Source organism: Panthera tigris, chromosome D1, assembly GCF_018350195.1.
Source record: "Panthera tigris isolate Pti1 chromosome D1, P.tigris_Pti1_mat1.1, whole genome shotgun sequence".
Classification (NCBI taxonomy): Eukaryota; Metazoa; Chordata; class Mammalia; order Carnivora; family Felidae; genus Panthera; species Panthera tigris.
Window position 1 is genome coordinate 113462688 of NC_056669.1, and position 27071 is coordinate 113489758.

The following is a 27071-nucleotide window of genomic DNA, read 5'->3' on the forward strand; positions in this document are numbered from 1 at the left end:
TGCCATGATTGTTGCTGCCCCCTGTGGGATAGTGGTCCAGGAGAGCTCCAGTTCCCCACAGAGAAAGCACAACTGCACCCTGTCCTGCCAGCCACAACCAGGACTATCTCCAAGGGCAATAGCCCCACACAGTGGAGTAGTCCTGAGACACAGACCTACAGAAAGAGGAGAAGAGAAACCGGCCCTTTGGGTCAACAGACTGGGCAATGGCGACGGTGCGAGTGCCAAGGGGCTGACAAAGTCGTGTTCTCCCAGGTGTTGGCCACAAGCAAGCATCTCCCACAATTCATGCTGCAGACTCGCTATTTGGATGCCTGTTTAATGGCCACGAGATGGCCAACCCAGAGAGACATCCTCCAGGCTGGTAAGATCCCACAGACACCACAGGAGGAGCTGTCCCAAGCTTGAGGGCTGTGGCTGCTCTGGATGGCCATATTAGGGACAGACTGGCAGCCCGAGCAAGTGGCTCACCTGACAATGGCCAATGAACTGTTAAAGAATATCCCACCTTGTTAGCACCCAGAGGTCCTGTACTCCTGGGAGCCTGTAAAGCTTTGGGACCTAAAATGCCCTGGATAAAGATGGATGCCCCCCCCCCAAACTAGTCTCCTTGGTATCACACACACCACGGACAGGAGTGGACAGGAGTAGCAAATACTTCCCAACGTGACCTAGCCACACCACATGCTGGAAGTGACTGTTAAAACAGCAATTCCCCAAAGATAAAATAAAAGGGGCAAGCACCCAGAAATTCAGGCCATATATGGAGCTACCAGAGGCCACAAGGGGGCACTTCGGGCACCTTCGAAACAAAAGGGCTGCCACAAAGCAAGACCTTCATGGAGGTCAGGTGCTGTCTGCCAGAGGAACTGAGAGCCAGTGGTTGCTCTCTTTTAGGACCCCTACTACCTGACCCACACCCCTGTATCCCAATGTAATGGCCTTTATGAGAAGGGGAATTAGCATGAGGCTGAGGTCTCTCAGTCACAGGGGGGGCTGAGGTCTCTCAGTCACAGGGGAGACCAAGGTCTCGTGGCCCAGCAAGTGTACAAGGGGCCCAGTGGCTGCAAATCTTTATGGCTGTTTCAGACATGATGCTCAGGTGAGTCACCAATAGTGGTGCAGGGAGGTCCCAGGAGGACAGCTTTGTGACCAGGTGTTGATAACAGTTAATTCAGATTGGAAAACTATAGAATATTCTCTTTAAAGTCAGTTAATGGAATGGACCTAGCTTGTTACCCCATTCCATCCCACCCCCATCATATCTGCTGGCCCCCTTTCCAGCCCCAGTCCATGGCCTTGCTTCCAGAGAGGGCCGGTCTTCGGTTTGACCTTCATCATGCCTGCAGCATCAGGAAGTTCCGTATGCTGGCACAACTTTACTGAACCCACGGGAGCTCTGGCCCCTCCAGTGGTTTCCTACAAGAGCTGGTTTAACACACAACACAAAGTTCAGGGAAGTAAGTTCCCCGTGAAATGAACTTTGATCTGTGAGAACAGAAGACAGGTGGATAAAGTGTTCTCCCTTCTTCCTCCCTGCAGACTGTTCTGTGTTGCAGTGTCTCCATTAGGCCTCACTGGAGATGGCCTGCATAGACAAGCAACTAGCCACAACTTCTTCCGGCCCCCGACTCTGGCCTCCTTTGGATCGGCCCTTCGACAGCACGCTTGGATTAAGCTTTGCCTCTGGCTGCTTTCTAGGCAACCCAGGCTAAGACTGTTACCATCACCATGTACAGTTGACATGATGATGGGGATCCTAGTCAATGCCCTATGACAAGAAAAAGAAATGGGTGATGTCAGGTTTGCAAAGAAACAAACGTGGGGATCCACAGATGTATGACTATCTGCCTGGAAAGTCCACATGAATTGATAGGAAATTCGTGGCGGAACTAATAAGGGAATTCAGAGAGGCTAAATCACAGGAAGCCTACGGACAAGTGACAACAAATCAGAAAATGATTTTTACAAAGAGCCCTTCCTTCCCAACAGAAACAGAAATTATAAGGCAAGTAGGAATACATTTAACAGGAACGGATAAGACCTCTCTGGAGAAAATCCTAAAGCAACAGAGAAGGACATTTAAAAACTAAATACACGTACATGGATGAGAAGAGCCTATAGTGCTCTCCTCCAAATTAACCTATCAATTCAATGCAGCTACAATTAAAACACCAAATGTTGACAAGGATTATAAAAACTGGAGCTTCCATAACTCACTGGTGGGTGATTATTATATCCACACCTTGAGAGCAATTTAGTAACTTCCAGGATGCTAAAGGCAGGTGTATCCTGTAACCTGACGACCCCACTTCTGGGCACACGCCTCAGAGAAATCTGGCCCAAGAGCCCTGAGACAGTGTCTCTCAAAGGTAAATGTGCAAATGGCAGTCTTATAAGTTAAACATATATCCACCGTGTGACCCATGGTCATACTCCAGGGCATTTACTCTGGAGACATGAAAACTTACATTAACACAAAACCCTGCACGGGAATGTTTCTAATGGCTTTATTCATGATGTCTAAAAAATTGAAAACGATCCAGATGTCCTTCAGCAAGTGACTGGGTACACTGTGTTCTAAACGTGCCATCAAATCCTTCCCAGCAGCAAAAAGGAACAAGCTATTGATACATCAACAACCGGGATGAACGTCAAAGACAACACAGTCTCTAAAGCTTACGTACTGTGGGATTCCGCTCCTCTCATGTCCTCAGAAAAACTAAACCACACTGATGGGCACGGACCAGTGGTTGCCAAGGGGTAAGGCTGAAAGGAGTATGTCACCATAAAGAAATAGCACGGGAGACATTCTTAGGGTGACAGAGCTGCTCCGTATTGATTATGATGACGGCACACGAATCTACATAGGTGTCAAAACCCAAAAGTGTCAATTTTGTTGAGATGTCGAAAAGTTGGAACACTGGTGCGTTGTTGGTAATTGACAACAGTACAGCTGCCGTGGAGAACAGTTTGGTGGTTCCTCAAAAGGTACACACGCAAATGTCATGTGATCTGATAATTCTACTTCCACGTACACACCCAAAAGAGTGCACAGCAGGGTCTCTGTTCACAGAGACTGTTCACAGCAGTGTTATTCACAGTACACGAAGGACGGGGACAGCCCAGCATCCACCGGCAGACGAAGGGATACACAAAACGTCATCTGTCCACACCATGGAAGATTATTCGGCCTTAAAAAGAAAGGCAATTCCGACACCTGCTACCTATGGATGAGCTCCAAGGACATGATGTTGAGTAACATGAGGCAGATACAAAGGACAAATACCACAGGGTGCCACTCACACAAGTTCCCTGGAGAAGTCAAATTCGTAGAGAGAGAGAGAAGCATGGCGGGTGCCAGGGGCCGGGGCAGGGACAATGGGGTTTATTGTTTAATGGGGATTGAGTTTCAGTTGGGAAAGATGAGTAAGTTCTGGAGACGGATGGTTGTGGTGAGTGCACGATGGGCACGTACTTAATGCTCCTGAACTGAACACTTAAAAATGGTTAAGGCGGCAACTTATATATCATGCATATCTTGCCACAATAAAAAAAAAAAAAAGTCGAGTCAATTTTACTGTATCATTTTAAAAATTAAATAAAATGATACAAAAAAGAAAGCCAAAAGCTTGAACGTGCGTACGAATCTCCTGAACTTGTTAAAACAGAGAGTCTGGCTTAGCAGGCTTGGGTGGGGGCTGAGAGTGTGCACTTCCCACACAGTCCCAGGTCGTGCTGACACAGCTGGCTACGGGGTGCGAGGAGACAACCACCAGAATGTTCGTTGCAACACAGCTGCGTGGAGAAAAACTTGCAAACGAGCTAAATGTCCATCAGTAGAGTAATGGCAACGGAACCGGTCTGTTCCTCCAGTGCAAACCTACACACACAGCAGCTAAAACGGGTGGACGGGGGCACCCGCCTCAACAAGGATAAACAGGCTGGCGCGTGCAAAACAAAAAAAGCAAATTGAAGGAGAAATGTTGTGCCATGATGCTCATACAGAAATATTGAAAAGCGCACAAGATAATACTATCTGCTGTATGCAGGACTTATACGTGCCATGAAATGATAAAGCCAGAACCGAGAAGACGTCCCCCACTCAGCGCCTGCCTCCCACCAGGACCCCGATGTGGTTCTTCCAGCCTGAAGCAAACACAGAGACCTGCTGACATGGTTGGGTCCAGAGTTAAAAACAGGTGTCTGTTCTGTCATTACACGTGTTTGGCAGGGTTTTGTTTTTGTTTTGTTTTGTTTTGTTTTACATCATAATTAAAAACCAGGAAAGAAAATAATCTGAAATGTGTTATGAAAAACACACAGAAGGATGCTGCTCCCTGCACTGGTTGTAATAATCAAACTATGGAAATAATCTATCACATAAATATAGAAACTTGGTCCAAATATCACCGCGCGTCCATCAAATGCAACACCACACAGACGTTTATCACCTGGTTATGGTGAACCTCGTCCAGGTTCACCGAGCGCTGGGTCAGAAGGTGAGGGCGCTAGGTCAGAGGCTGGGAGGGCGGGGGAGCTTCCTGGGGCGACCGGAAAGCTCTAGGTCCAAGCCCACCTGCTTGGACAACCGGGATACGCATTTTATTGTTAACAATGCCTTGACTTAAAAAAAAAAAAAATCTGGTTGTGGGGAAAACAATGCCACGGCTACACGTTTATTGTGTGTCTTTGGCTGAAACGCCGAGCTGCAAATCGGCAAAAAAAAAAAAAAAAAAAAAAAAATGGACCCCGTTTTTCTTTCTGTGTGGCGAGGACGCAGGAAGGAAAGTCCACCCCGCGCGTCCTCTCTGGTCGGGCGCAGGCGAGCGGCAGGGGGCGCGCACGGACCGCCCGCGTCAGCCCGACCCGGCGCGCCGTCCTCCAGGCGGGGGACCGACCCGACCCCGACGCTGCCCTGAGCCGGGTCCCGCTCCACCGCTGGGGGCCCGGGCCCGCGTGGCCCGCCGCGATCATCCGCGGGGAGCCCGGGCCCAGCGGGCAGCGGGCTTGGACCTGGCCCGGCCTCACAAGGCGACCCCTGGCTGGGGAGCTGGGAACCCCACTTCCTTCCACGCACCGCCCAGCGCCCGGGCCCACCGCAGCCCCCTCCCCCGCCGCCCCTGCCCCTGCGCATCTCGTTAGGGCATGAGTCTCCGCGCCCAGGCCGCTGGCCCTCCGAGGGGGCCTAGGGGGCGCGGACAGAATCCAGCACGGGGCTGGAAAGAACCTAGGGCAGAGCTAGCGGCCTGGGAAACTCGCAGTGCCTCCCTAAACCTCTGCCTCCTTGTTGCAAAACTCCAGGTTTTAAGTGCTCCTTTGCACCAGAAATGACAGAACTGGAGAATAATCATGGCCCATACATACTTCCCTGGCCAGATCCAGCCCCAGAAAGCTGCACGCCACCCCCACCCACTCATCTACAGCTTCCAGAAGGAAGTGAGGACATCATCGCCCGCCCCTCAATTTACTGCCACCTGCTCAGGCCTAGCTAGGAGCTGCCCAGGGCACAGCCAGAGTTCTTTGGGGCCATGGGCACTCCCAGGCCACGTGCAAGTGCTGACCACGTCCCGGCTGGGCAGAAGAGGAGCCCACTTGAACACCTTCCCCCCTGGCCAGGGAGCAAACCCAACTCCTCGATCTAAAGACCAACAAACCCCAACTCCTGCCGCTCCCAGGCCCTTCTGGCTCTCTCTGTGCTCCCTCCCCAAGGGCCTCATGTGCTCCCTCCAGCCACCTGGCCCCATCTGGGCTCAGCCTGAATCCCCCTGTCCCCTCCTGGGGCTCAGCCTCCCCACTCTTCAGACATGGAGTGAACCCAAACATAGCAGGGTCCCAGGGAAGCCCCCACCCACCACTGTCCCGGCCATGCATCTGGGCTGGGCATTCCCAGGAGCTCAGGGTCTGCCTCTGGCTAGCAGATCACGGAAAGAGGAAAGACCTCAATCCAGTCCCAGCCCCAGCCCCAGCCCCAGCCCCAGATAGCCCCCAGGTTACCAGTGCTCCCTTCCAGGACAGGCCCAGTTGACTGTTTGTCCTCGGTGTTGGCTCTGTGCCAGGAACACATCCTCTCCCCTCCCCACCCCCCCATCCCCCCCTCCCTGCGCCTGCCATGCACCACATATACACACAACTACCCTGACATTCTTCAGGCCAGCAAGAAAGGAGGCCCCACGCACTTACTACACACCTACTCTGTGCAAAGCCCTGAGGCTGTAGGTGGCTCAGCCTGCTTGGGAGAACTGAGGGTCAGAAGGGGGGACCCTCCAGAGCCCTGCCCAGGACCCACCTGCTACCCGATGCCCTCCTGCACTCCCACACAGAGCTCTGCGGTCCAGAGTGCCCATCCTGGCCCAGGACAAGACAGGCTAGTTGTGCCTGGCACATTTTTTGTGACCCTTCTTCAACCAAGGATGGCTGAGAGCCACCTCCTAGCTCTCTCCCTCCTTGGGAAGGTGCTGCACTCCCTGGGGGCCAAAGCCCCTCTCAGAGCCCCTAGGTGGCCCTGGGAGACCTGCCAAGGGTGGGCGCCTCAGGCTACAGGAAAGATCACCTCACTCTCCATCGGCCAGAAGGGGTTTTAGAAACATCTGAGCTGTCTGGTCACACCTCCCACCAAAAAATAAATTACCTTCAAAGGCTCCCGTCAGTGTCAGCTCACGGCAGAGGTCTTTGTCGTCTTTCTCAGAGCTAACATCCCAGTGCCCCACACAGGGCCCGGCTGGAGAAGGTGCTCAGTAATCAGTAGGTGTGTGGGTGCATATCTTCTCCCGGCTCTCCTGACTCCAGCTCCCTGACCTCCTCCAGGTCTAGGGACCATCCAGGTCTTTCCTGCCCCCGGGGGGGGGGGGGGTAGGGAGGGGTCCCTTCTGCACCACGGATGCCTCCCCAGCCTCCAGACCACCTCCTGGGGTGGCCTCCAGGCTGCCCACCGCCCGTGTGTCTCTGACCCCTGTTTGTTTCCGGCCCAACCCTGCTCAAGGTGTAATTACCTATGTTTGTTCCCGCTCTGGACTCCCAGCGTCCGGGCCTCAAGTCGCCTGGGGGCAGACCCTCGACAGCCTTGACTGGGGGCTGGGGGAGAACACACATTGTCAGGGTGGACCCCGATAAGCACTGTTTGGGGGTGGCTTTTCACCGGAAGCGTCAGGGGCTGGAGTGATCGGCGGGGCCTGGGGGACAGCACTGCACTGGGGACACCCTCCCCAGAGTTCATGAGACGTGTGACCTGAGACAAACCGTCTCGCCTCCGAGCTTCCAATTTGCTCCCGAGTAAAGTGGAAACCCAGGTTCCCACCTCCAGGGGTGCTGGAGAGGGTCGGCGTCAGTGCCGCAGGTAAAGTGCTCGCGGGCCTAGCTTGCGCAGCGCCCTCGCCGCCCGGGACTGCGAGGGTCTCGGGGCCCGTAGGCCCCGCGCGAACAAAGGCTGCGGGGCTGGGGAGGCGGCGCCAGCTCCGGCCGGGCCACGGCGGGTGAAGACCCTCGAGCCACGATCCGTTCATCCGTCCCCTCCTCGGCGGTGAACGGCGCGAGGCCGGGGGTCCCCGCGTGCTGGGGCCGGGCGCCGGGGCTAGGAAGGCTCCCTGAAGGTTGGTTGGGGGCGGGGGGGGTCCCTGGCAGCACGGAGGGGACGCCACACGGCCCCTTTAAGAGCCGGTGCCGGGCGGGGGGGCGGAGGGCAGAGGGCGGAGGGCGGCGGCCAGCCCGGCCCCCCGCCCCCCGCGGCCGCCGCCTCTGATCTGCACCCTCGGCCGGGCTCCGGCTGACGTCACCTGCCCCCGAGCCGCGCGCGCTGATTGGCTGCAGGTGACGTCAGGGCCTTTTTCGCTCGGCATGACCTCATCCCCGCCGGCGGCCCCGCCCTCCGCCCCGGGCCTGTCACTCGCGGCCGAGCGCGGCGGCCCAGCCGGCTCCGCGCCCCCCGCCCGGACGCCGGAGCCCGAGCCGCGCCGGAGCCGCACCGGCCGCGCCCGCCGAGCCCGGGGGGTGGGATGCGCGCCGCGAGCGCGCGTGCCCGTCCGCAGTGCGCGCGCCCCGGCCCGAGCGAGCGCTCCCCGCGGCGGCGGCGGCGACGGCGGCGACGGCGACGCGGCCCGCGCGCTCCCCCGGCCCCTGCCCCGGCTGCGCGGGCCCCCGCCGGGCCCATGGGCGGCGCGGCCGAGCGGGCGCGCTGAGCGGGCGCGGGTCCCCGTGCGCCCCGGACACGAGCGACGGCGAGGTGAGCGGGGGCGCCGAGCGCGGACGCGCGGGGCGCGGGCAGGGGGCCCGGGGTGGGGGTGGGGGGCGCTGCGTCTGGAGCGCCGGGGCGGCAGCACCCGGCGGGCGCCCGGGAGGAGGAGGCGGCCCGGAGGTGAGCGGCCAGGCTCGCGGGGACGCCACTGGCCCGCCCGGGAGGCCCTTCCCCCGCCTCCCCCAGCCCCCGGTGGACCCTGGCCCGGTCCACACTGGCCCACCCCTCCCTCCTCCGGCTTCGCCGCCTTTCTCCTCGAAATTCCTTCTTATTTGGGGGGTAGGGGGGAGCACGCAATAAGGACCCGGGACCTGGGCCATTTGTGATCCGGCGTGGATCTGTACGGACGTCTACGAGAACCCCAGACTCCCTAACCCCCACCCCGCCATGGAGGCCCCAAATTGGAGAAGGTCGTCCCTGCCCCCGCGGGCTGGCGATGCAGGCCTTGACCAAAGGAGCCGAGGGTCCTGGCCTGTGGAGAGGCTCTGGAAAGGGCCCATTCCGTGTTCGGCGGGGAGGGGCTGCAGATCCGTGTCCCCTCTCTGGCCAGGCCGCCACGGGTACCCACACCCCAGGGTGCTCAGCTGGCCTCTGCAGAATAAAGACCATCCGCCCGCCTGCTGCAGAGGCAGCAGCGGGTGCTGGGGGAGGGGCTGGCACTGCCAGGCTGAGTGCAACCAGCCGCCCTCAGCCTATCTGCCCACCTTGGTGGGGAGGGGTACCTAACAGTCTGGCCCGGAGCAGAGGGGGCGATGATGGGCCGAGGATGTGCCCAGCCCCCACCAGGTCACCCCTACTGGGAGAATTTGCCTCCTGAGTTCCTGCTGCAAGCCCGTACTAGCTTCTGCCCTGGGCTGGGGGGGTTGGGGGGGGGGGGGTCCTGGGTGCTGCAGCGATTGGGGGTTCGGTGGGGGGGGTCGCGGATCCCGCGGGGTGGAGGAGGGAGGTGGCCAGATCTAATGCAGTGTCCACAGGGGTGCCGCTTGGGGTGGAGGTGGGGGTGCTGCAGGCCAGGGGAGCAGCTTCATGCCCTGGGGGTCTGAGCGGAGGTCTGAGGGTCCATCACTCCCCGCTGCCTCCCTCAGACCTTCTTGCTTCTAGGGCAGCTCAGAGAATGAGTGTAGCATGCAGTGTCCCCACCCTGCTCAGGGAGGACAGATGTCCCATGAATTCACTCCCCAGAAGCTTAATAAGCACCTGCCTAGGTAGGGCAGATCATGTGACCAGGAGCTGGGAGTCAGTCCTGAAGTCTGACTGAATACGTCCTGCTGCAGGCAACGAGGGCCCCAGGAGAGTTGCTGGGTGGCTTCTAGTCCCCTGCTGCCCTGGGCCCTTGGGAAGGCTCCTGTGCCCCAGAGGCTGCCTCCAGGAACAGTGGGTTCCATGCATACAGATGCAGAGAGATGCTTGAAGTGATCCTCTGCTCCAGGTCCCTACCCGGAATCCTCTCCTCTCCAGCTGAGGCTGACCAGCTGGTCCAGATGTTTCCAGTGGACAGAGAGCCCAAGGGGCCATGAAAGCCAGTGGGTGCAGACAGGAGAGGAAGCAGAGCCAAACCCATAGCAAGAGGAACGTGGGTCAGACTCTGACCACGAGGACTGCACGGGCTGAGGCCACCTCTGCCTGAACCCGTCCAGGCAGTGACTGGTGGGTGCCCCGGGATGGCCCAGGTGTGTGGCATGGGGCACAGTGACCAGAAGTCCTGCAGATCAGTAGGACTAGAACAAGCCAGGAAGGAACAGAGGAACCTAGATTTGTAGGGTCCCGAACATGCCCTCTCAAGGACCGACGTGCTGGGACCTCCCACCCCAGGCTCTGCCCAGACTCCTATGACCTGGGGGTGCAGGGCCCCCACCCCACCGTCTCCCAGGCACACAGCCTCCCCAGACCAACTTGGCTCTGCTTGGCCTTGCCATTGGCTCCTCCCGGGCAGAGTAAAGGCCAGCTTGGGTCCCGTTGCATTCGCCTCGGGGAGAGGGGGTGGGGGGGGGGCGGGTGAGAGCATTTGGGGATCCCTGATGAGAACAGATGGGGGTAAATGAGCTGAGCTGGTGTGAGCCCCCTACCAGTCTCTCTCCTGGCCTCTCAGTTTCTGCCTCCAGAGGTGCCCCTGGTCACAGTGAGCTGGACACATCAGCATTGTGGGTGCCCCCGCTGCCAGCTCTTCCCTAGGGCCTGCCTATGTGTGCCAGGCACCACTTGAGTTGGAAATACTACTCTGAGCGAGAGCCACGGGCCACCCATGGCAGACAGTCCTGACGGTGGTCTCCGGAGGTAGTGAGTTCCCCATCACTAGGTGCTGAGCAGAAGGTACCCTGGCGAAGATGCCTTCTGTTGGGGGTCTTCTGGCCACACGTGTCTCTTGCTCAGGGACAAGAGGGTGCCCCGTGGAGGCCCTGGGAGCCAACAATGTGACAAGATCTTGGAGCTGGCTTCTGGGGTTTCAGGGGATTTGGCACGCAGAGGGCGCACCGGTGACCGCGTGCATGTGCACACACATCTGCGTGTGAGCGATTGCATGAGGGGGTGGAGTGGGTTGTGGGAAAGAGGTGAGCACTGTGCGGACAGTGTGCAAGGGGGCACGTTCCGACTCACGCGGCAGTGGACACGCAGCACAGAAGCCAGGCCGCGCTGTGTACCTGACCTTTCAGGGGAAGGGGGCTGCCTGCGGCCTCCTAGGCGGTGCCCAGCCAGGTGGGGAGGGGCCTCCTGCCTTTGGACTGAGAATTGCTAAGTGTCCTAAGCAAGGAGCCCTTTGACGGGGGTCTAGGGGGCTGTGCCCCCCTCCCACTGGCACCCAGCCTCTGGAATAGCAGGTGATGGCTGCTGTCTCCCCTCAGTTCCCAAGAGTGGAGTCTGGGCTGTACCTGGGGCGGGTGCTTGAAACTGGGGAGGCCCAAGAGCCTGCAATATCTGTTTTCCCTGTGCCCCCCTGGCCCATTATAGCCCCACTTACCTGCTCAAGACTGTCCTAAGCTTTCTCCACCCCCGACTGGAGTTCTGGGCTCGGATCCATAGCACGACAGGGGAGGGTCTGCCCCCAGGAGCTTTAGCCCCGAGGAGGCCCTGAGAGGTCTGGCAGGAGGTGCACTTGGGCCAGACCGTGGCCCCTTGAAGGCTTCCTGGAGGCAGGAGTGAGGTGCTCCGTGGGTGCCCTTGGCAAGAAAGGTTAGGACCCCTTGGAGCAGAGAGGGGAGGGCCTGGAGGAGTGTCACCCCGGGGCTTTGGGACTCGTAGGGACCCGGCCCCCGGTCATCCCAGGCCCCAGCTCCTGGGCACCTGCAGGAAGCAAGGAGCGGGCCCTGCCGTTCTGCAGAGCCAGCCTGCTCTGTAGCTGTGCCGCAGGACCAGCGTTGCCTGGCACCTCCGTGGTTGCCATGGCAACGACGGAGGTGCTAACTTGCTAATGGGTCCCCCTCGGCTGCAAATAACAATACTAGAGCAGTTCACGGCCGAGCTGGAGGGTTCCCTAGGGGCTGGGGCTGAGACCAGGTACTGGGCCTGGGAGCCCAGCGGCTCCCCCTTCCAGCCCCCGGTTCCCTGTCCTGCAGCCCAGCTCAGCTCCTCCACACCCTCCTCTCATCCTGAGCCCGCCTCCCTGCCTGTCCTGCGGCCCTCAAGCCATCCCGAAGCTTCTCAAAACACCTCATACAGGAATCGAATTGGGGACCCCTCATCACCCAGGTGGGGGCACCCCTCAGACGGGCCCCCCTGGGCAGGTGGGGAACCCCCTTTGCAGACAGGCCCCCGCCAAGCAAGTGAAGACCCCCCTCAGCAGGTGGGGCGCCCCTTTTGGCAGATGGGCCCTTTTGCTGTTGAACTGGTTTCATACGGCCCTCAGGATGACCAGCAGCCCCAGCTGCACCCCTAGGCCCTGCCCCCACAGTGGAGGAGCCCGGGTGCCTGCCTGGGGAGCAGGGTGTCTGTGAGTGGTATCCCAAGGCCCCGCCCGCTGACCGGGGCCATCCCGGGCACTTCCCTCTGGGCCAGCAGACACGGTCTACACCTGCCGTGCTCCTGTTTCTCTGTGAAGTCTCCCACCCACACCAGCCTGGGAGCTCACCTGAGGGGGTGGTCCAGAAATGGCCGCAGCTGCCACTGTTGTCCCCAGGGCCATCATCACTGAAGTATGACAAGTGTCCTCAGGGGGCCCCGCCGCAGCAGCAGCTGCAGCTGCAGGTTGGGGGCGTGCTGAGGGGGTCCCCTCTCTGAGCTCCAGGGTACGTCTGTGCCCCAGCCTCTCCTGTGTCCGAGCTGGGTGGGGCTGTGGTAGAGGGAAGGTCCTGACTGAATGGCAACGGTGGAGGCCTTGGGTTCTATCCAGTGTCCTTGGTGTGACCTTCGACTGGTCCCACCCCTCCCCTGAGCCTCGGTTTCCCCCCTTCAAAGGAAACTCATCATCCTCACACTGTGTGCCTCCTGGCAGGCTGTGAGGCTCGGTGGGCCTAGAGAGAGGCCGGTCCTGGCAGGCGACACGGCAGATGGGGCCTCGCAGGCAGGACGAGGATGGGAGGCATGTGGCAGAGGCTTAGCACCAAACCCACAAGAGGGGCCTGTGCCCCGAGATCTGGGGTCCTTGTATCCCCACCTACCTCCTCCTCAGGCCGAGGGCCCTTAGAGGCCGTGCTGAGAGTCCCCGCACCCCGAGAGTCCCCACATATGGGTCACCTACTTTGACTTTCATCTTTAGGTGCCACCCATCCACCCCACCCTGGGACCTCCCAGCCCCCAGAAGTGTCCCTCTAGACCTCAGGACTTCACTGTGCCCGGAGCACACCGTGCTGCCACCCCCATCCCATGAGCGTGTGGCGCACTCCTGCAGGGGACAGACACTGGCCCCACATGGCACACACTCAAGCTCGCTCTGCAGAACTGGGACAGTGGCAGTGGCAGAGGAGCCCCACCTCCACTCCAAGACCCCTCCAGCACCTGCCCTGGCACCTGCCTCAGGAACCCATGGATTTGTGGAGGCAGCCCCAATGCCACCCCCGTTCCTCGGGGCCAGATTATCAGCTTATGGAGAGATTGTGCAGCATGGGGCCACAGAGGGAGGGTATGCCGGGCAAGGAGCATGTACTGGACCCCTGCCTTGCCCAGAGTTCTGGACATTAGGAAGATGTGCAGGCCGGGGAGGGTATGCATCCTCGCAATGGGATGACAGAGCCTGAAGGCAGGATGAAGTGTTCTGGAAGCAGTGAGTGTCCATGATCCCGAGGGCCCAGGGGAGGTGTCCTCAGGCCCGTCCTGGCCAGCCAGCCCAGTCCAAGCCCTGAGATCCTTCCCTCTGTGTTCCCCCATCTGCCTTTCTGTGTCCCACTTAGAAGCTGTCCCCATGACCTGGACAGTGCAGTGCTGGGTAGGACCGCGTACAAACACTCTCAGCCCAGCGGGTCACAGACTCCACCCCACTTACCTAAGATGTTAGGGGGCCTGACTTCCGTGGAAGAGCCAGAGGGGATGCTGGTTTATCCCAAGAGAGGAAGGGCCTCTGTGGGCACATGTCAGGCTCAAACCCCCTGGTCCCCCTGGGTCTCCCCATGGGCCCTCTGAGGCTGGCCCTGCCCAGGGAGCTGGCCAGGCTCCCACCCTGGGGGCCTGCAGCACTGCTGACCCTTTGCCTCTCCCTGCAGGTCTGGCACCATGCCCGGTCCCTCCGAACTCTAAGCCACAGCCCCGGCCACCGGAGCAGCCTCTGTTCCCTTCAGGGCCCACCCCCTCCCCACTGCCCACTGCCCCACCATGGCTGGGGACCGGCTCCCTCGGAAGGTGATGGATGCCAAGAAGCTAGCCAGCCTCCTGCGGGGCGGGCCTGGGGGGCCACTGGTCATCGACAGCCGCTCTTTCGTGGAGTACAACAGCTGGCACGTGCTCAGCTCCGTCAATATCTGCTGCTCCAAACTGGTGAAGCGACGGCTGCAGCAGGGCAAGGTGACCATCGCAGAGCTCATCCAGCCAGCCGTGCGCGGCCAGGTACCTGACACCCTCCCTGCTGCGTCCACCCAGTCCCTGGGGCTGGTGCCACCCCCCCCCCCCCGCTGCCCCCAGGGCCACCCAGTCCCTGGGGCTGACTGCCTTCCCACCCAGGCCCCCGTCACTTCCGGAGGCCAGGACAGAACTCACCAGCCAGGTACACAGGAGCTCTCAGCTAACCCCAACTGGGCTCCTTGGGCCAGAATGTACTAAGCCATTCCAAGCCTCGGGCCTTGTAGGCGGCTCCCACACCTCCTCCCTGAGCTTCCTCTTAGGGTGCACAAATGCCTCTCCCCAGGGAGGCCCTCTGCAGATACCGTCTCCCCAGATACAATTCATCACCCCTCCCTTCCAGAGCCTGCTGCCCTATCTGGGTCCTCACTCAGCCCTCCGCCCCTGGCAGAGGTCTCCCCTCATAAGACAGGGCCATGTCCCTGGGGCCCAGTCCAGGGCTCACAGAGGGGCACTGAACAGATGAGCTAGGTGTGACCTTGCACAGGGGCATGGGGCGGGCCGGGGGTGGGGGGGCACAGGGAGGCCGTGGACCAGGATGGCAGCTGGGGAGGCATGTACTGATGGCCATGAGAAGTCAGAGGAAGACAGGAGGGGTGGCCAAGAGGCTCACACTGAGAGGTCCTGTCCCCAGCCCCCAGTTCTTTCCCCTCTAGAGTTTTGAATGACCCAGAATTCTCTCTGGGCCCTCCCCCGAGAACATCCCAGGTCACCTGCGGTGGACAGTCCTGGCACCGTCAGCCAGGAGCATCGAGTCCAGCCCTGGAAGGGACCCCTGGCCCAGTGATCTGGGAAGGCAGAGGCACCTCCAGTGTGGAGAGTGGCATGCCCAGCGGCCTGGAGCTGCGGGAGGGGTCTTGGTCACAGGCCCCGCCTCAGCAGAGCTGGATGTGAGAGGACCCAGGTGGCACAGCCGCTCGTGGGGAGTCCCCCCACCCACCCCCCAAGGCCAGAACAAGCTCCCTGCAGCCTCAGTGAGGGGAATCCGGTGATTAATCACCCCCAGCGAGGACTCCCTGCCAGAGCGCAATCCCATTGGCTGCTGGTGACATCATCCAGCCTAGGGTTGGCGGCTCAGCTGGCTTAAGGGCTGAGTGTGCTTGGGGGGCAGGGCATTAGCCACTCTGAGCAAAAGCTGCTGAGCATCTGGTCCCCAGGCAGGGCATTTGGGGTGGGGGGAGGGCACGGAACCCCAACTTCGAGCTGCTGCCTCCTGAATCCAAGGTGGCTCTTGTGGCAGTCCTTTTCCCATCACTGGCTGGGAAAGAGGGGAAGGGCCCAGGCCCAAAGGCATCCCACCTGCAAAAGCCCCAAAACGTGCCTCCCAGGGACCCTGGGGACAGTTTTCCCCTTGCCTCGGTCGCCCTGAGGGTGTCCGTGCACCCCTGTCCCTGTGGGCACCTGTGTGTACCCCTGAAGACCCTGTTACATTCACCTGCATCTCTTCTACGTGGACGTGGCCCCCAGTGGACACCCATAAGTGCTCCCTTAGCTCAGATGCCCGTGCGTGAGGACACGGCATTAGGACAAGCGTCCCCCGTTTCTGCCTGCTCCGAGGGCCTGCCTGTGCGGCTGTGGGCGTTGCTACCTGTCCAGGTGTGAGCTGTGCAGTGGGCGGCTCAGAGCCTGCCCTTCCCTCGAGGCAGCAAGGTGGCCGAAGCCCCTCCCTGCCAGTGCCTGACAAGCCACAGTGGGTGGCAGCCGGGGATGGGGGCCTCCGGCAGGTGCCCAGCAGTGCCCTGACCTCTGCCCTCATGGCTCCCAGGTGGAGGCCACAGAGCCGCAGGACGTGGTAGTCTATGACCAGAGCACACGGGACGCCAGCGTGCTGGCTGCAGACAGCTTCCTCTCCATCCTGCTCAGCAAGCTGGACGGCTGCTTCGACAGCGTGGCCATCCTCACAGGTGAGCTCAAGGGACAGACCCAAGGGAGGGGGCTGGGGGGCACCACTCTAAGCTTGGCTGTGCTGGGTGGAGGCATCCGGGGAGGCAGCGTTCTGGATCCATCTCTGCTCTTTTTCCTAAGCCCAGAGACCAGCGACCACAGGGGCAGTGCTGGGAGGGGCGCCTTCTCAGTAACCCCGGAGTTCTCTGAGGCTCCGTTGTCCCCTCCCCTGGACCCCCACGCTTCAGAACCCCCTTGCACATGGGCCTCCCGCCACCACTAGCAGGTGAAGAGGTAGACAAGAGGAAAGCCCTAAATGCCAGCTGTAGCAGGTGCGGAGGGAAGGGATCTCTGACCCTCCACCTGCCTGGGAAGGGAGACACGGGCCCCATCCTCCGCAAACCCCAATCTGAGCACCCCTGGTCGCAGGCAGGGAGTGCCTGTGAAGGCCACGGCCAACACGGACGCCTACTTGACGATGACTCTGCCTGGGGGCCAACAGGGGTCCCTATAGGGCTTCCTGTTCCCCAAAAGCAGCCCAGCCAGCCTGGAGGCACACACGTAGGTGTGCCCGACGTGCGCGCGCACACACACACACACGTTCCGAAGTGGTTCTTGAAGATGCCTTCCCCCCGTGGGCAGGGGCTGAGGCGCTTCCTGTAGAACCCACCTCCCAGAGGTGGCCCAGGTCCCAGGGCTGGGTTGACCTGGTCTGTCCCAGGGATGCACACCCTCCCTGCCCGGGGCTGGGGCGTTTGTGGGTGCTCCCGCCCCTGACCTCTGCCTGCCAGGGGCTGTGGCAGGTGGACGGAGGACGTAGAGGGCTGAGAGGGTGTTGTCCCCACCTCACACAGCCAACAGGATGTACATTCAGCCTGTCTGCCCTGAGTGGCCCTCACATGCAGGCACCCCATGGGGTGGTCCCAGGGCACCGGGCTGGCCCTCTGGCACGGGCCCAGTGGCAGCATGGACTGTCAACGTAACCTGAAGGCTAGAGCCAGGCTGCTCAGGGCAGACCTTTTGGAGGAAGTACCATATTCTGAAGGGTGTTCAGGTGGGTCAGCATCGTGTGCAGGTGTGCACACTGCCTTCTACACATGTCTGGGTCTACACGGTCAGAGGGTGTCTACATCGGTGCCTGCCCCGGGAGGTTGGTGATCTGTATTTGCTCGTGTGTGTGTGTGTGTGTGTGTGTGTGTGTGTGTGCGCATCCCACCTTGGTGATCCCAAACTTGTGTGGGTGGGCTGTGGGACTTGTGTGCATGTGTGTGAGCTCTGGGAACCACAAGCCACAGAATTGCAAACTCTGATTCAACCACTGTCCCCTGGGTTCACTGTGGGGGCTGAGCGGGTAGGAAGAAGATAGAGAGGACAGAGAGGCTCTGGGCTTTTTAATGGGTAGCCTGGGCGGACGGGAGCTCTCCCAGGGCCCAGCTGGGAACTCCAGCGTGCACTTTGTGTGTGTGTGTGTGTGTGTGTGTGTGTGCCCGCATTCACACACACGTCAGTGTGCAGGCGCACACTCTCCAGCCAGGAGCGGGAGCCACCAGGCCCTTTTCTGGGAGTCAGAGAAACTGGTCTTAAAGCAGCACCCTCCCTTACCCCCAGGCTGCCCAGGAAAGCCCAGAACCTCTAATGGTGGGTCTCCTCTGGAGGCTGGGGCCCCTCACCCAGCATGCAGTGGGGCAGGCCTAGGCTGGAACGTGCCAGGAGCACTCACTTGGGACCTGGTTGTGCCCCGCTTGGCTCGCTAAGCTCTTGGGGCTGCCGCCCCTTGCAAGGTTAGAGTATTTGCACCCATTTCACTGAGGGCCAAGCCAGGTAGAAGTTATGACCCACCATGGTATGAGAAGGGCTCAAAGTGACACCGAATCAGGACCCAGACTTGGGGACGGCCTTCTCACCTTGCCCACAGTCTGAGGCCAGAGCAGCCCCGGAGCCAGTGAGAACGGGAAGGCGGGAAGGTGAGGCTCAGTGGGAAGGAGGGATGCGGCCCGGCCAAAAAGGGGAAGTGACTTTCCAGGATCACCAAGATCACAGGGGGAGAGGGGGTCTCAGCAGAGGCCAGAAAAGGAGGACCCCACCCCTCCGTGGGTGGGGCTGAGGAGCGCTGAGAGGTTGGCGCGGCTGGAGGGCAGGGAGATCTCTCTCCCGGGACAGCGGAGGCTCTTGGAAGCAGGAGTGGAGCGGTGGGGCAGGCGCCCTGGGGTCCGGAACCGGCTGCTGTGACCGCTGCCCTCCCCGCCCCCTCCCCCCAGCAGCTCGGCGGTGACGTCCGGCGGGGCGGGGACGGGAAAGGGAGCCTGGCCCTTTAAGCGGCGGGCGGCCCTCGCCCCGGTGCGCGTTGCTGCGGAATGCGGGCTGGTGATGTCGCGGCGCCGGGTCGGTGCGCCCCCGCGGCCCGACTCCGCGCGCGCCGCCCTCGGACCCTGGCCGGAGACCGCGGCGGGAGCGGCCCCTGCGCAGAGGGTGCGCGGAGAGAGGATGGGTGGGTGGGGACCCTGCCCGGGGCGCGGGGACCGCGGGGGGCGCGCGGGGGTTGCGGGGGGTGGGGGGCACCGCCCGCATCTGGGCAGGAGAGCCCGAGCATTGGGAGCTGCGGGCGGGGGCAGGGGCCGAGTGCCCGCGGAGTCGGTGGAGTTGGTGCGTACTAGGCATGAGCTTTTGTGCGAATCCGAGATTCCATTGTGAGGCGCAGCCAGCTGGGAAGCCGTGAGGCAGAGGGAGGCGGGTATCCCTCCCGAAGGAAGGTGCCCTTGGGGACGCCTAGGGGATGGGGGCGCCTCCCGGCTGCCAAGAGTGCCAGCACCTGCAGAGGGTCCAGGCCCGCTGCCACGGATTCAACCCAGGACGGCCCCAGAGCCTGGGCTGGGGGTGGGGGGGGGGGCGGCTGAAATCACTGGAGGGGCCCGTCTCCAGCTCTGCTGCACCTGACATGTATAGGGGGCTTGTAGGGGTCACTACCAGAGGCTTGGCTGTGGTTTGGTGGCGGGGGTGGGGGGTGGGGGGTGAGTCCTGTGGGGCTTTTCTTGAGGAATCGCAGTCAGGTCTGGTAAGTCTGCGCCTGTGCAGAGACCCCCCTTTGTGCAGGACGTTCCTGGTGGAATGCAGCCCCCCACCCCTCAGCTTAGGCCATGTCACCCAGAGAGTGGAGAGCAAGGGAGGCTAGAGATAGCAGAGATGAGCCGTTAGAGAGATGCTGCAGACCTTACCCTCCTGGGGTGGGGGGCACCGTCATCCAGCAGGAACATCCAGGGGCCCCCGGCTCTGAAGGGTGAACAGCAGCCCTCCCCCAGAACCCGGGCCAGCTTTCACCTGTGAGCTGTGTTGTCATGGGTGCTGACGGTCACCCACTTCTCCCTGTCCGGCCAGCAGGCTCGCGGGGACGGGACAGCTCCTCCAAGGCTCGTGCCTGCACTCCCCCCAGCCTGGGGGCCCCCCATCACCATGCCCCCCCCCAGTCAATCCTTCGCTGGGGTCACAGGGAGCACACATGGCAGGCACTCTGGTTGGAGGTTCGTACAAACTGGCCACTGATCTGGGCTACGGGTGAAGGCCAAGGGCACCAGGCATCTCTGTCCTGGGAAATCAGCCAGGGCTCCCTCACCAGCTGTTGCTGCAGACCCGGAAAGAGCACGGGGGTCTCTTGGCCTGCAAACTCCCCTCACTCCGCGGCCTCCTCCAGAGCAGTGAGGTAGAGCGCGGTCCAGTTGAATCCTGAAATGGACCAGTCCACGGAGAGCAGAGAACGTCCACAGGGCTTGTGTCCCCGTAAGTGTGGTTAGCCCCAGGGTGCAGTCTCACGCCGTCCCACCGAGTGCTGGCGACCACACCGGGTGTGGGCAGGTGTGTTCTCAGTGTTTCTTCGCAGTCACTGTCTCCTCTGAGCTTCACAGCTACGCCATGTGGCAGGCAGGGTGCGGAAGCAGGCCAGAGGCGGAGAGAGCTCTGCCCGCGGTCACTCACGGACTCAGAGACGTACTCGGGAGGCCCCCTCGGGTCTTTCAGGCCAGCGGAGGGGCCCCTTCCACTGACCTGTGGCCTGGGGCTTGGATGTGCAGGGAAGGCGGCAGGGCACATGCCAGCCACGTGCAGAACGTGGGCCCGCTTGCGTGCCCTGCTTGCGCACAGCCCCTGGGCTTCCCAGCTCTCAGCCCAGCCTCTGGTGCTGCCTTCTGGGCAGAACGGAGCCCTAACTAGAGCACAGATGCCCCGCGGGCTGTGCCGATTCCAGTAGGTGATGTCATGCCCAGGGGGAGGAGGGCCCCTCAGAAGCCCTTGCCTCCTGGTCCTGGCACCCAAGCTTGGTCTGGGGCTCCCGGCCAACTAGAGCCAGGGAGGGATTGCATCAGCCCAGGGGGAGAGGCAGGAAGGCCGGGGCTGGCCCCAGGCCACGGGTACGAAGGAACCACACCCTCAGCAGGAGCCTTCCGTGGCATCCGAACGCACCCCTGCCTGGGTCCTGCACGTGCTAGACTGGCTCACCACCCAGACCCCACATTTACGGGCATCACAGCGGCGTCCTCAGTGCGGCCAGCTGCTAATTAGCCTGAGGAGGAACGTGGGCGTAGGGGCGGCCTGTATATGTGTGGAGCACACACCTCCACCTGGTGAGAGCAGCCCTCCAGCACCCAGCACGGAGGCCGGGTGCTCAGGCCAGAGGCCCACCCAGGGGCCTCCCTCTGGGCGGGGGAGTCCAGGCTGGGGGAGGCTGAGAAGTAGTGGTGCTCGGGTGCCCCAGCCAGCCGACCGCCTGACCCACGTCTCCTCCGCTCCTCCTCCTGCAGGGGGCTTTGCCACCTTCTCCTCCTGCTTCCCCGGCCTCTGTGAGGGCAAGCCTGCTGCCCTGCTGCCCATGAGCCTCTCCCAGCCCTGCCTGCCGGTGCCCAGTGTGGGCCTGACCCGCATCCTGCCTCACCTCTACCTGGGCTCTCAGAAAGATGTCCTGAACAAGGTGTGTGCACAGCTGGGGCTTTGGCCGTTGGCCGTTGGCCGGGGAACGAGGCAGGAGCTCAGAAGCAGCTCCGGGGCTGGTCTGGGGGAGGAAGGGAGCCGACAGGCCACGCGGGGATGGATGCCCAGGTGCGGGAGAAGCACGGGTTGGGGGCGCGAAGACCCAAAGGGGCTGTGGCAGGACCAGAGCAGAGACGGGTGGAGAAGCAGCTCCCAGCCCCTCAGGCGGCGGAGCCCACATGCCAAACTGCTGATGTCACTGGGCCCCCGGCCAGCACTGAAAGAGTCCCGTGTTTTAAAACTGTGACGAGGGAAGAGGGTAAAGCCACCGCCCGGGCAACCCACCTCAGGCCGTGGGCGGGGCTTGCAGAGGCTCTCCTCTCCGGGACTTGCCAGGACCCGGAAGTCCGGTCCAGCGGCACCCCCGTGGTCTGACCTGTCCTCCTGTCCCTCCAGGATCTGATGACCCAGAACGGAATAAGCTATGTCCTCAACGCCAGCAACTCCTGCCCCAAGCCGGACTTCATCTGTGAGAGCCGCTTCATGCGCATTCCCATCAATGACAACTACTGCGAAAAGCTGCTGCCCTGGCTGGACAAGTGCATCGAGTTCATCGGTGAGGGGCGGCCGCTCCGCTGCCTGTGCTCGGTGGGGGGGGGGGGGGGGGGGGGGGGCGCGGGGGAGCAGGGGGCGGGGCCATCGAGTGCACCGTGAGGGGCAGGCGCACTCCTGCCTGTGCTTGTAGGGGGGGCAGGGGGCGGGACAGGGGGCGGGGCCATCGAGTGCACCGTGAGGGGCGGGCGCACTCCTGCCTGTGCTGGTAGGGGGGGCAGGGGGCGGGGCCATCGAGTGCATCGTGAGGGGCGGGCGCACTCCTGCCTGTGCTTGTAGGGGGGGCAGGGGGCGGGGCAGGGGGCGGGGCCATCGAGTGCACCGTGAGGGGCGGGTGCACTCCTGCCTGTGCTTGTAGGGGGGGCAGGGGGCGGGGCAGGGGGCGGGGCCATCGAGTGCACCGTGAGGGGCGGGCGCACTCCTGCCTGTGCTTGTAGGGGGGGCAGGGGGCGGGGCCATCGAGTGCACCGTGAGGGGCGGGCGCACTCCTGCCTGTGCTTGTAGGGGGGGCAGGGGGCGGGGCAGGGGGCGGGGCCATCGAGTGCACCGTGAGGGGCGGGCGCACTCCTGCCTGTGCTTGTAGGGGGGGCAGGGGGCGGGGCAGGGGGCGGGGCCATCGAGTGCACCGTGAGGGGCGGGCGCACTCCTGCCTGTGCTTGTAGGGGGGGCAGGGGGCGGGGCCATCGAGTGCACCGTGAGGGGCGGGCGCACTCCTGCCTGTGCTTGTAGGGGGGCAGGGGCGGGGACAGGGGGCGGGACCATCGAGTGCATCGGTGAGGAGCGGGCGCACTCCAGCCTGTGCTCGTGGTGGGGGGGGCCAGGGGGGTAGGAGTCTCCAAGAGGAGGGAGGAGCGGGCGCTCTCCTGCCTGTGCTCGTGGTGGGGGCGGGGCGGGCGGGCAGTGGGGGCAGGAGTCCCGCAGAGAACAGCATGCAGGAGGCGGGAGGGAAGAGCTTGCGGTCACCGGTCACCGGCCTGAGGTGGGGCTGGGGCTGTTGGCGGCGGCGGGGGGGGGGGGGAGGGGGGGAAGGCCGGTGAGGCCCAGCCCCCCCCACCTGGGTTGGGGACCCCAGGCCTGACCCCGCCCCCACGGCTCCGCCTCCAGATAGAGCTAAGCTGTCCAGCTGCCAAGTAATCGTCCACTGTCTGGCCGGCATCTCCCGCTCTGCCACCATCGCCATCGCTTACATCATGAAGACCATGGGCATGTCCTCCGATGACGCCTACAGGTAGCCCCGTCTTTCTTCCCTCCCGTCTCCCCCCGCCAGCAACGGAAAGGCCCTGGCTCGGAGGGAGGGAGAGGCCCGAGCGGGGGGGGGGGGGGGGGAGGGGTCGGGGGGGAAGGGGCGGGGGACTCCAGCACTCTCGGGCGGGCGCCTCGGCCGCGCCGCGCCCCCAGCGTGGGGGAGGGGGAGCGGAGGGAGACAGGGAGGCCGTCCGGGTTGGCAGGGAGCCCCGAGCCAACACAGCCTCTCTCCTTCCCGCAGGTTCGTGAAGGACCGGCGCCCGTCCATTTCGCCCAACTTCAACTTCCTGGGCCAGCTGCTGGAGTATGAGCGCAGCCTGAAGCTGCTGGCCGCCCTGCAGGGTGACGGGGCGTCCCACCCAGGGAGCCCCGAGCCCCTCCCGGGCCCTGCGGCCCCACTGCCGCCGCTGCCACCACCTACCTCAGAGAGCGCTGCCACCGGGAGCGCGGCGGCCAGCACAGTCAGGGAGGGCGCGCCCGGCGCGGGCGGGGAGCTCCCCGCGCCTTCCTCCAACCCCGCCACCAGCGCGCTGCAACAGGGCCTTCGTGGCCTGCACCTGTCCTCCGACCGCCTCCAGGACACCAACCGCCTGAAGCGCTCCTTCTCGCTGGACATCAAGTCGGCGTATGCCCCGAGCCGGCGGCCCGACGACCCCGGGCCCCCCGACCCTGGGGAGGCCCCCAAGCTCTGCAAGCTGGACAGCCCGTCGGGGGGCGCGCTGGGCCTGCCCTCGCCGGGCCCCGACAGCCCGGACGCGGCGCCGGAGTCGCGCCCGCGCCTCCGCCGGCGGCCGCGGCCTCCAGCCGGCTCCCCAGCGCGCTCCCCCGCGCACGGCCTCGGCCTGAACTTCGGCGATGCCTCCCGCCAGACTCCGCGGCTCGGCCTCTCGGCCCTGTCGGCACCCGGGCTGCCCGGCCCCGGCCAGCCGGTGGGCCCCGGGAGCTGGGCGCCGCCGCTCGACTCTCCGGGCACGCCGTCGCCCGACGGGCCCTGGTGCTTCAGCCCGGAGGGGGCGCAGGGCGCCGGCGGCGCGCGGTTCGCACCGTTTGGCCGGGCGGGCGCGCAGGGCGCGGGGGGCGGCGACCTGCGGCGGCGAGAGGCGGCGCGGGCCGAGGTCCGGGACGCGCGGACCGGCTGGCCAGAGGAGCCGGCCCCGGAGACGCAATTCAAGCGCCGAAGCTGCCAGATGGAGTTCGAGGAGGGCATGGTGGAGGGGCGCGCGCGCGGCGAGGAGCTGGCCGCCCTGGGCAAGCAGGCCAGCTTCTCGGGCAGCGTGGAGGTCATCGAGGTGTCCTGACGGCGGCCGGGGACCCGGCGCCCGGCGCTCCGCTGCCCTCCGCCCCCTGGTCTGGGCCGCCAGCAGCCGGGCCTACTATAAATATATATTATATATAATGCAAAGAAAGGTAAATGGTTTTACTGCGATTTTTATCGAGAAGTAAATATTTCGATTTTTTTATTTATTTAAGCTGTTCATTCTGGCAATGATTTGGCAACAGTGCGGGCGGTCCTCGGAGCTCTATTTTTACTGTCTGGTATTTAAACTGAAACACCCGTTTCTAAGCAATATGAGGCCACCTTCAGTCCCGAGCTGGGGTGCCAGGCCTGGGGTCCCCTCCCTGCCCCCTCCCTCCCCCAGGAAACACTGCTGACCGTTGCAAAGAGGCTGCCGAGCTTTTGTGCACTTTTTACATAAGAAAAAGGGGGAAAAAGGAGAAAAAAAACTTTGCCACAAACTGAGCCTCAGAACCTCCCTGTCCCTCCCCGCCCCCTCCTCTCCACTCCTTCTCTTCTGCTCCTGTCTCAGGCTCTGCACCAAAGCCTAGGTGGGAGAAGTGTGCCAGGAGCTGGGGTGTGGCGGAGGAGGCTCTGCCGGCTGGAGGCTCCCCCTCACCTGCCCTCCTATTGCCCCCCCTCCCCCGCCCCATTGCCTGGTTGGTGTTACAGGCATTGGGCCTGCAGAGGCTAGGGTGTTCAGAGGGGCTGGGGATAGAACAGGGTAGGGGCGCAGTGAAGGGGGCTCTTGAGTGTCAGATGCTGTGGGTCCCCAGAGCAGGAATGGAGGTAGAGTGCCCCCCCCCCTTGCCTGAGCCCAGGTCCAGTTTCGTGGGTTCAGCAAGGCTGTTGGGTAGACGCTGCTCCCCTCTCCTCCACTTTGCAGGTGCCTCCAGCGCCACCTGCCAGGTGGGGGAAACAGCTGGAGTACAGGAGCTTGGCCCCTGGGGCAATCAGGCGGGAGGAGCTGGGCTAGCCAGTGCTGGCTCCATTGGTCAGAGGGCAGATGGATTTAGAGTCTTGTTCTGGGCTCTTCCTGCACCCAGCCCCAGGCCCCAGGTCAGACTTGGAATTCAGGTCTGTTCCTGCAGGTGGGGCGGTGGGGAGGGCGGGCGGGTTCTCCACGAGGAGCCGGCTGCCTCGCAGCCGGAGGAGGCAGTTAAGCACCAGTCAGACCCTTGTGCTTCTGGGGGTGGGGGTCCTCAGCTTTGATAAGGACCCCTGACTCAGGCAGGTGCAAGAGGTGGCCCCCAGTCCTGCCCCTGCCCCTTGGGGTCCTTGGAGAAGAGCAGCTCCTGTACTCCCCTTTCCTGGGGAGCACTCACCTCCGTAGCCTCCCTGGGGTCTTCCACGTGGTGTGCCGGGGGCTTTTTGGCCCGAGTGGGCCAGCCTGGTGGGAAAGGCAGGGAAAAACTCCAGCCACCCCCTGCCCCACACCCTGTCAGGTCACAGGGACCCACGGCTTTTGGAGGCAGGAGTAGATGACCCCCAATCTTCAGATGTCCTAGAGTCTAGGGGTGGGGGCTGGTCACCTTGGGAAGAGGCCAGGGGCTTGGTAGGAGGGGTGGCTGGGGGGGACGGAGTCCTCAGGCAGCGGCCTCTGTGGCTGTTTCTTCTGTTTGTTCTTCTGTTGACCTGCAGCTCTGTGCACCTGCCATCCCCCCTTTAAGCAAAAGTCCTTTCCGGTTCCCTCCGTCCCCACCCCATTCCCCAAGAAAATAAGCTATCATTGTTGTGTTTGCAATCTATGGATTAGAGGTTTAAGTATTTATTATTATTGGTTTATTATTATTATTATTGATTATGTAAATTTGCCTTCTGTCTGTCTATCGCGTTGGGTTTCTGAGGTGACCCTGGGTGTGGAGGATGCACTGGTCCCCGCCTCCGCGCCCCCACCCCCGTGCTGTCCAGGAGACAGTGGTCTGGGGCCACTGGTTGGGCCCCAAAACTCTGGAGGCAGGTCCCGCGGTCCCGGTCCTTTCCTCCCTCTGCCCTTTCTCAGGGCGGCCAGCATCTCTTGTGACTTCTGTCCTGAGGTGTGGGGGGCTCTTGCCCTTGAGGCACGGGTCACCCCAAAGCAAGCAGCTGCACTGGGGGGAGGTCTTGTCTCGGCCACCCCCTCTCCTGTCCTGGGGGGACCGGGCCCTGGCACAAGCCCCTCCCCGGCCACTTCCACGCACTGCCCAAGGCGGGGCGGGGGCCGGGCCCCAGCCCTCTCCCAAGTCTCTCGGCCCTCCTCCCCTCCCCCATACCTCCCCACCCCCCCACTCCCCCGGCCCTGGCATTGGGGGTTGCCCCACATTGGATCCGCCCCCTCCTAATATTTGCTGGAAAGTCCAGCGGAGGAGAGGTGGCAGGTCCCCCGCATGGCTCCTGGTCTCTCTGGACTGGGCAGCCCGCCCCTGCCTCAGAGCCCGTCCCCCAGCGCGGCCACACTCTGCTCCCCGACCTGTCCCCTTCTTTTGTATTTGGAAACGACGTGTTGTAATAAATCCTGAGATGGATGTTTTCTCCATGCCTCTGGTTGCCTCTTTCTTCACGCTGGTGGAGGGTGGAGCAGAGATGGGGCAGCGGCCCCTGGAGGCGTCCGACACCACGGTGCTGGGGATGGGCCCGCAAAACCCACTTCCCGGGGCTCACGGTCCTGACCCAGAGGGCAGCTTGGGCCTGGCGGGGGAGCCGTGCCGGAGGAGCGCCCCCTTGTTTGCGGTCACATCCCAGGGAAGATCTAAACACCTCAGAACTACGTCCAGTAAAAACTCAACCCCTTCCCATCCCACTCCCCAGGCATAACCCCTGGAGTAGCTCGCCGCTTCCCTGCAGCCCTCGTGTGCATGCCAGCGGGCGCACCATGGACACGCCACACGATGGCTTTCCTTCCCAACAGAA

At 62.6% G+C, this 27071-nt stretch overlaps 1 protein-coding gene and 1 long non-coding RNA gene across 3 annotated transcripts in view; one reads left to right on the top strand and one right to left on the bottom strand.

The window, feature by feature from the left end:
* The window catches only part of LOC122231046, a 116689-nt gene extending 108994 nt beyond the window's left edge, over positions 1 to 7695 (bottom strand). For both annotated transcript variants that reach the window (XR_006208158.1, XR_006208157.1), the window contains exons 1-2: positions 7298 to 7695; positions 6993 to 7074 (exon numbers count right to left, since the gene is read on the bottom strand). This is a non-coding gene — a long non-coding RNA (uncharacterized LOC122231046). The remainder of the gene's footprint in view (positions 1 to 6992; positions 7075 to 7297) is intronic.
* A 475-nt stretch (positions 7696 to 8170) lies between these two features.
* Positions 8171 to 26670, top strand: DUSP8 (dual specificity phosphatase 8). Its single transcript, XM_042957917.1, has 7 exons — positions 8171 to 8218; positions 13861 to 14200; positions 15978 to 16116; positions 20884 to 21050; positions 21506 to 21665; positions 22766 to 22889; positions 23148 to 26670. The coding sequence occupies exons 2-7, from the start codon at positions 13970 to 13972 to the stop codon at positions 24202 to 24204; spliced, it is 1878 nt and encodes a 625-aa protein (XP_042813851.1). The 5' UTR covers positions 8171 to 8218; positions 13861 to 13969; the 3' UTR covers positions 24205 to 26670.
* Positions 26671 to 27071: the final 401 nt, after the last annotated feature.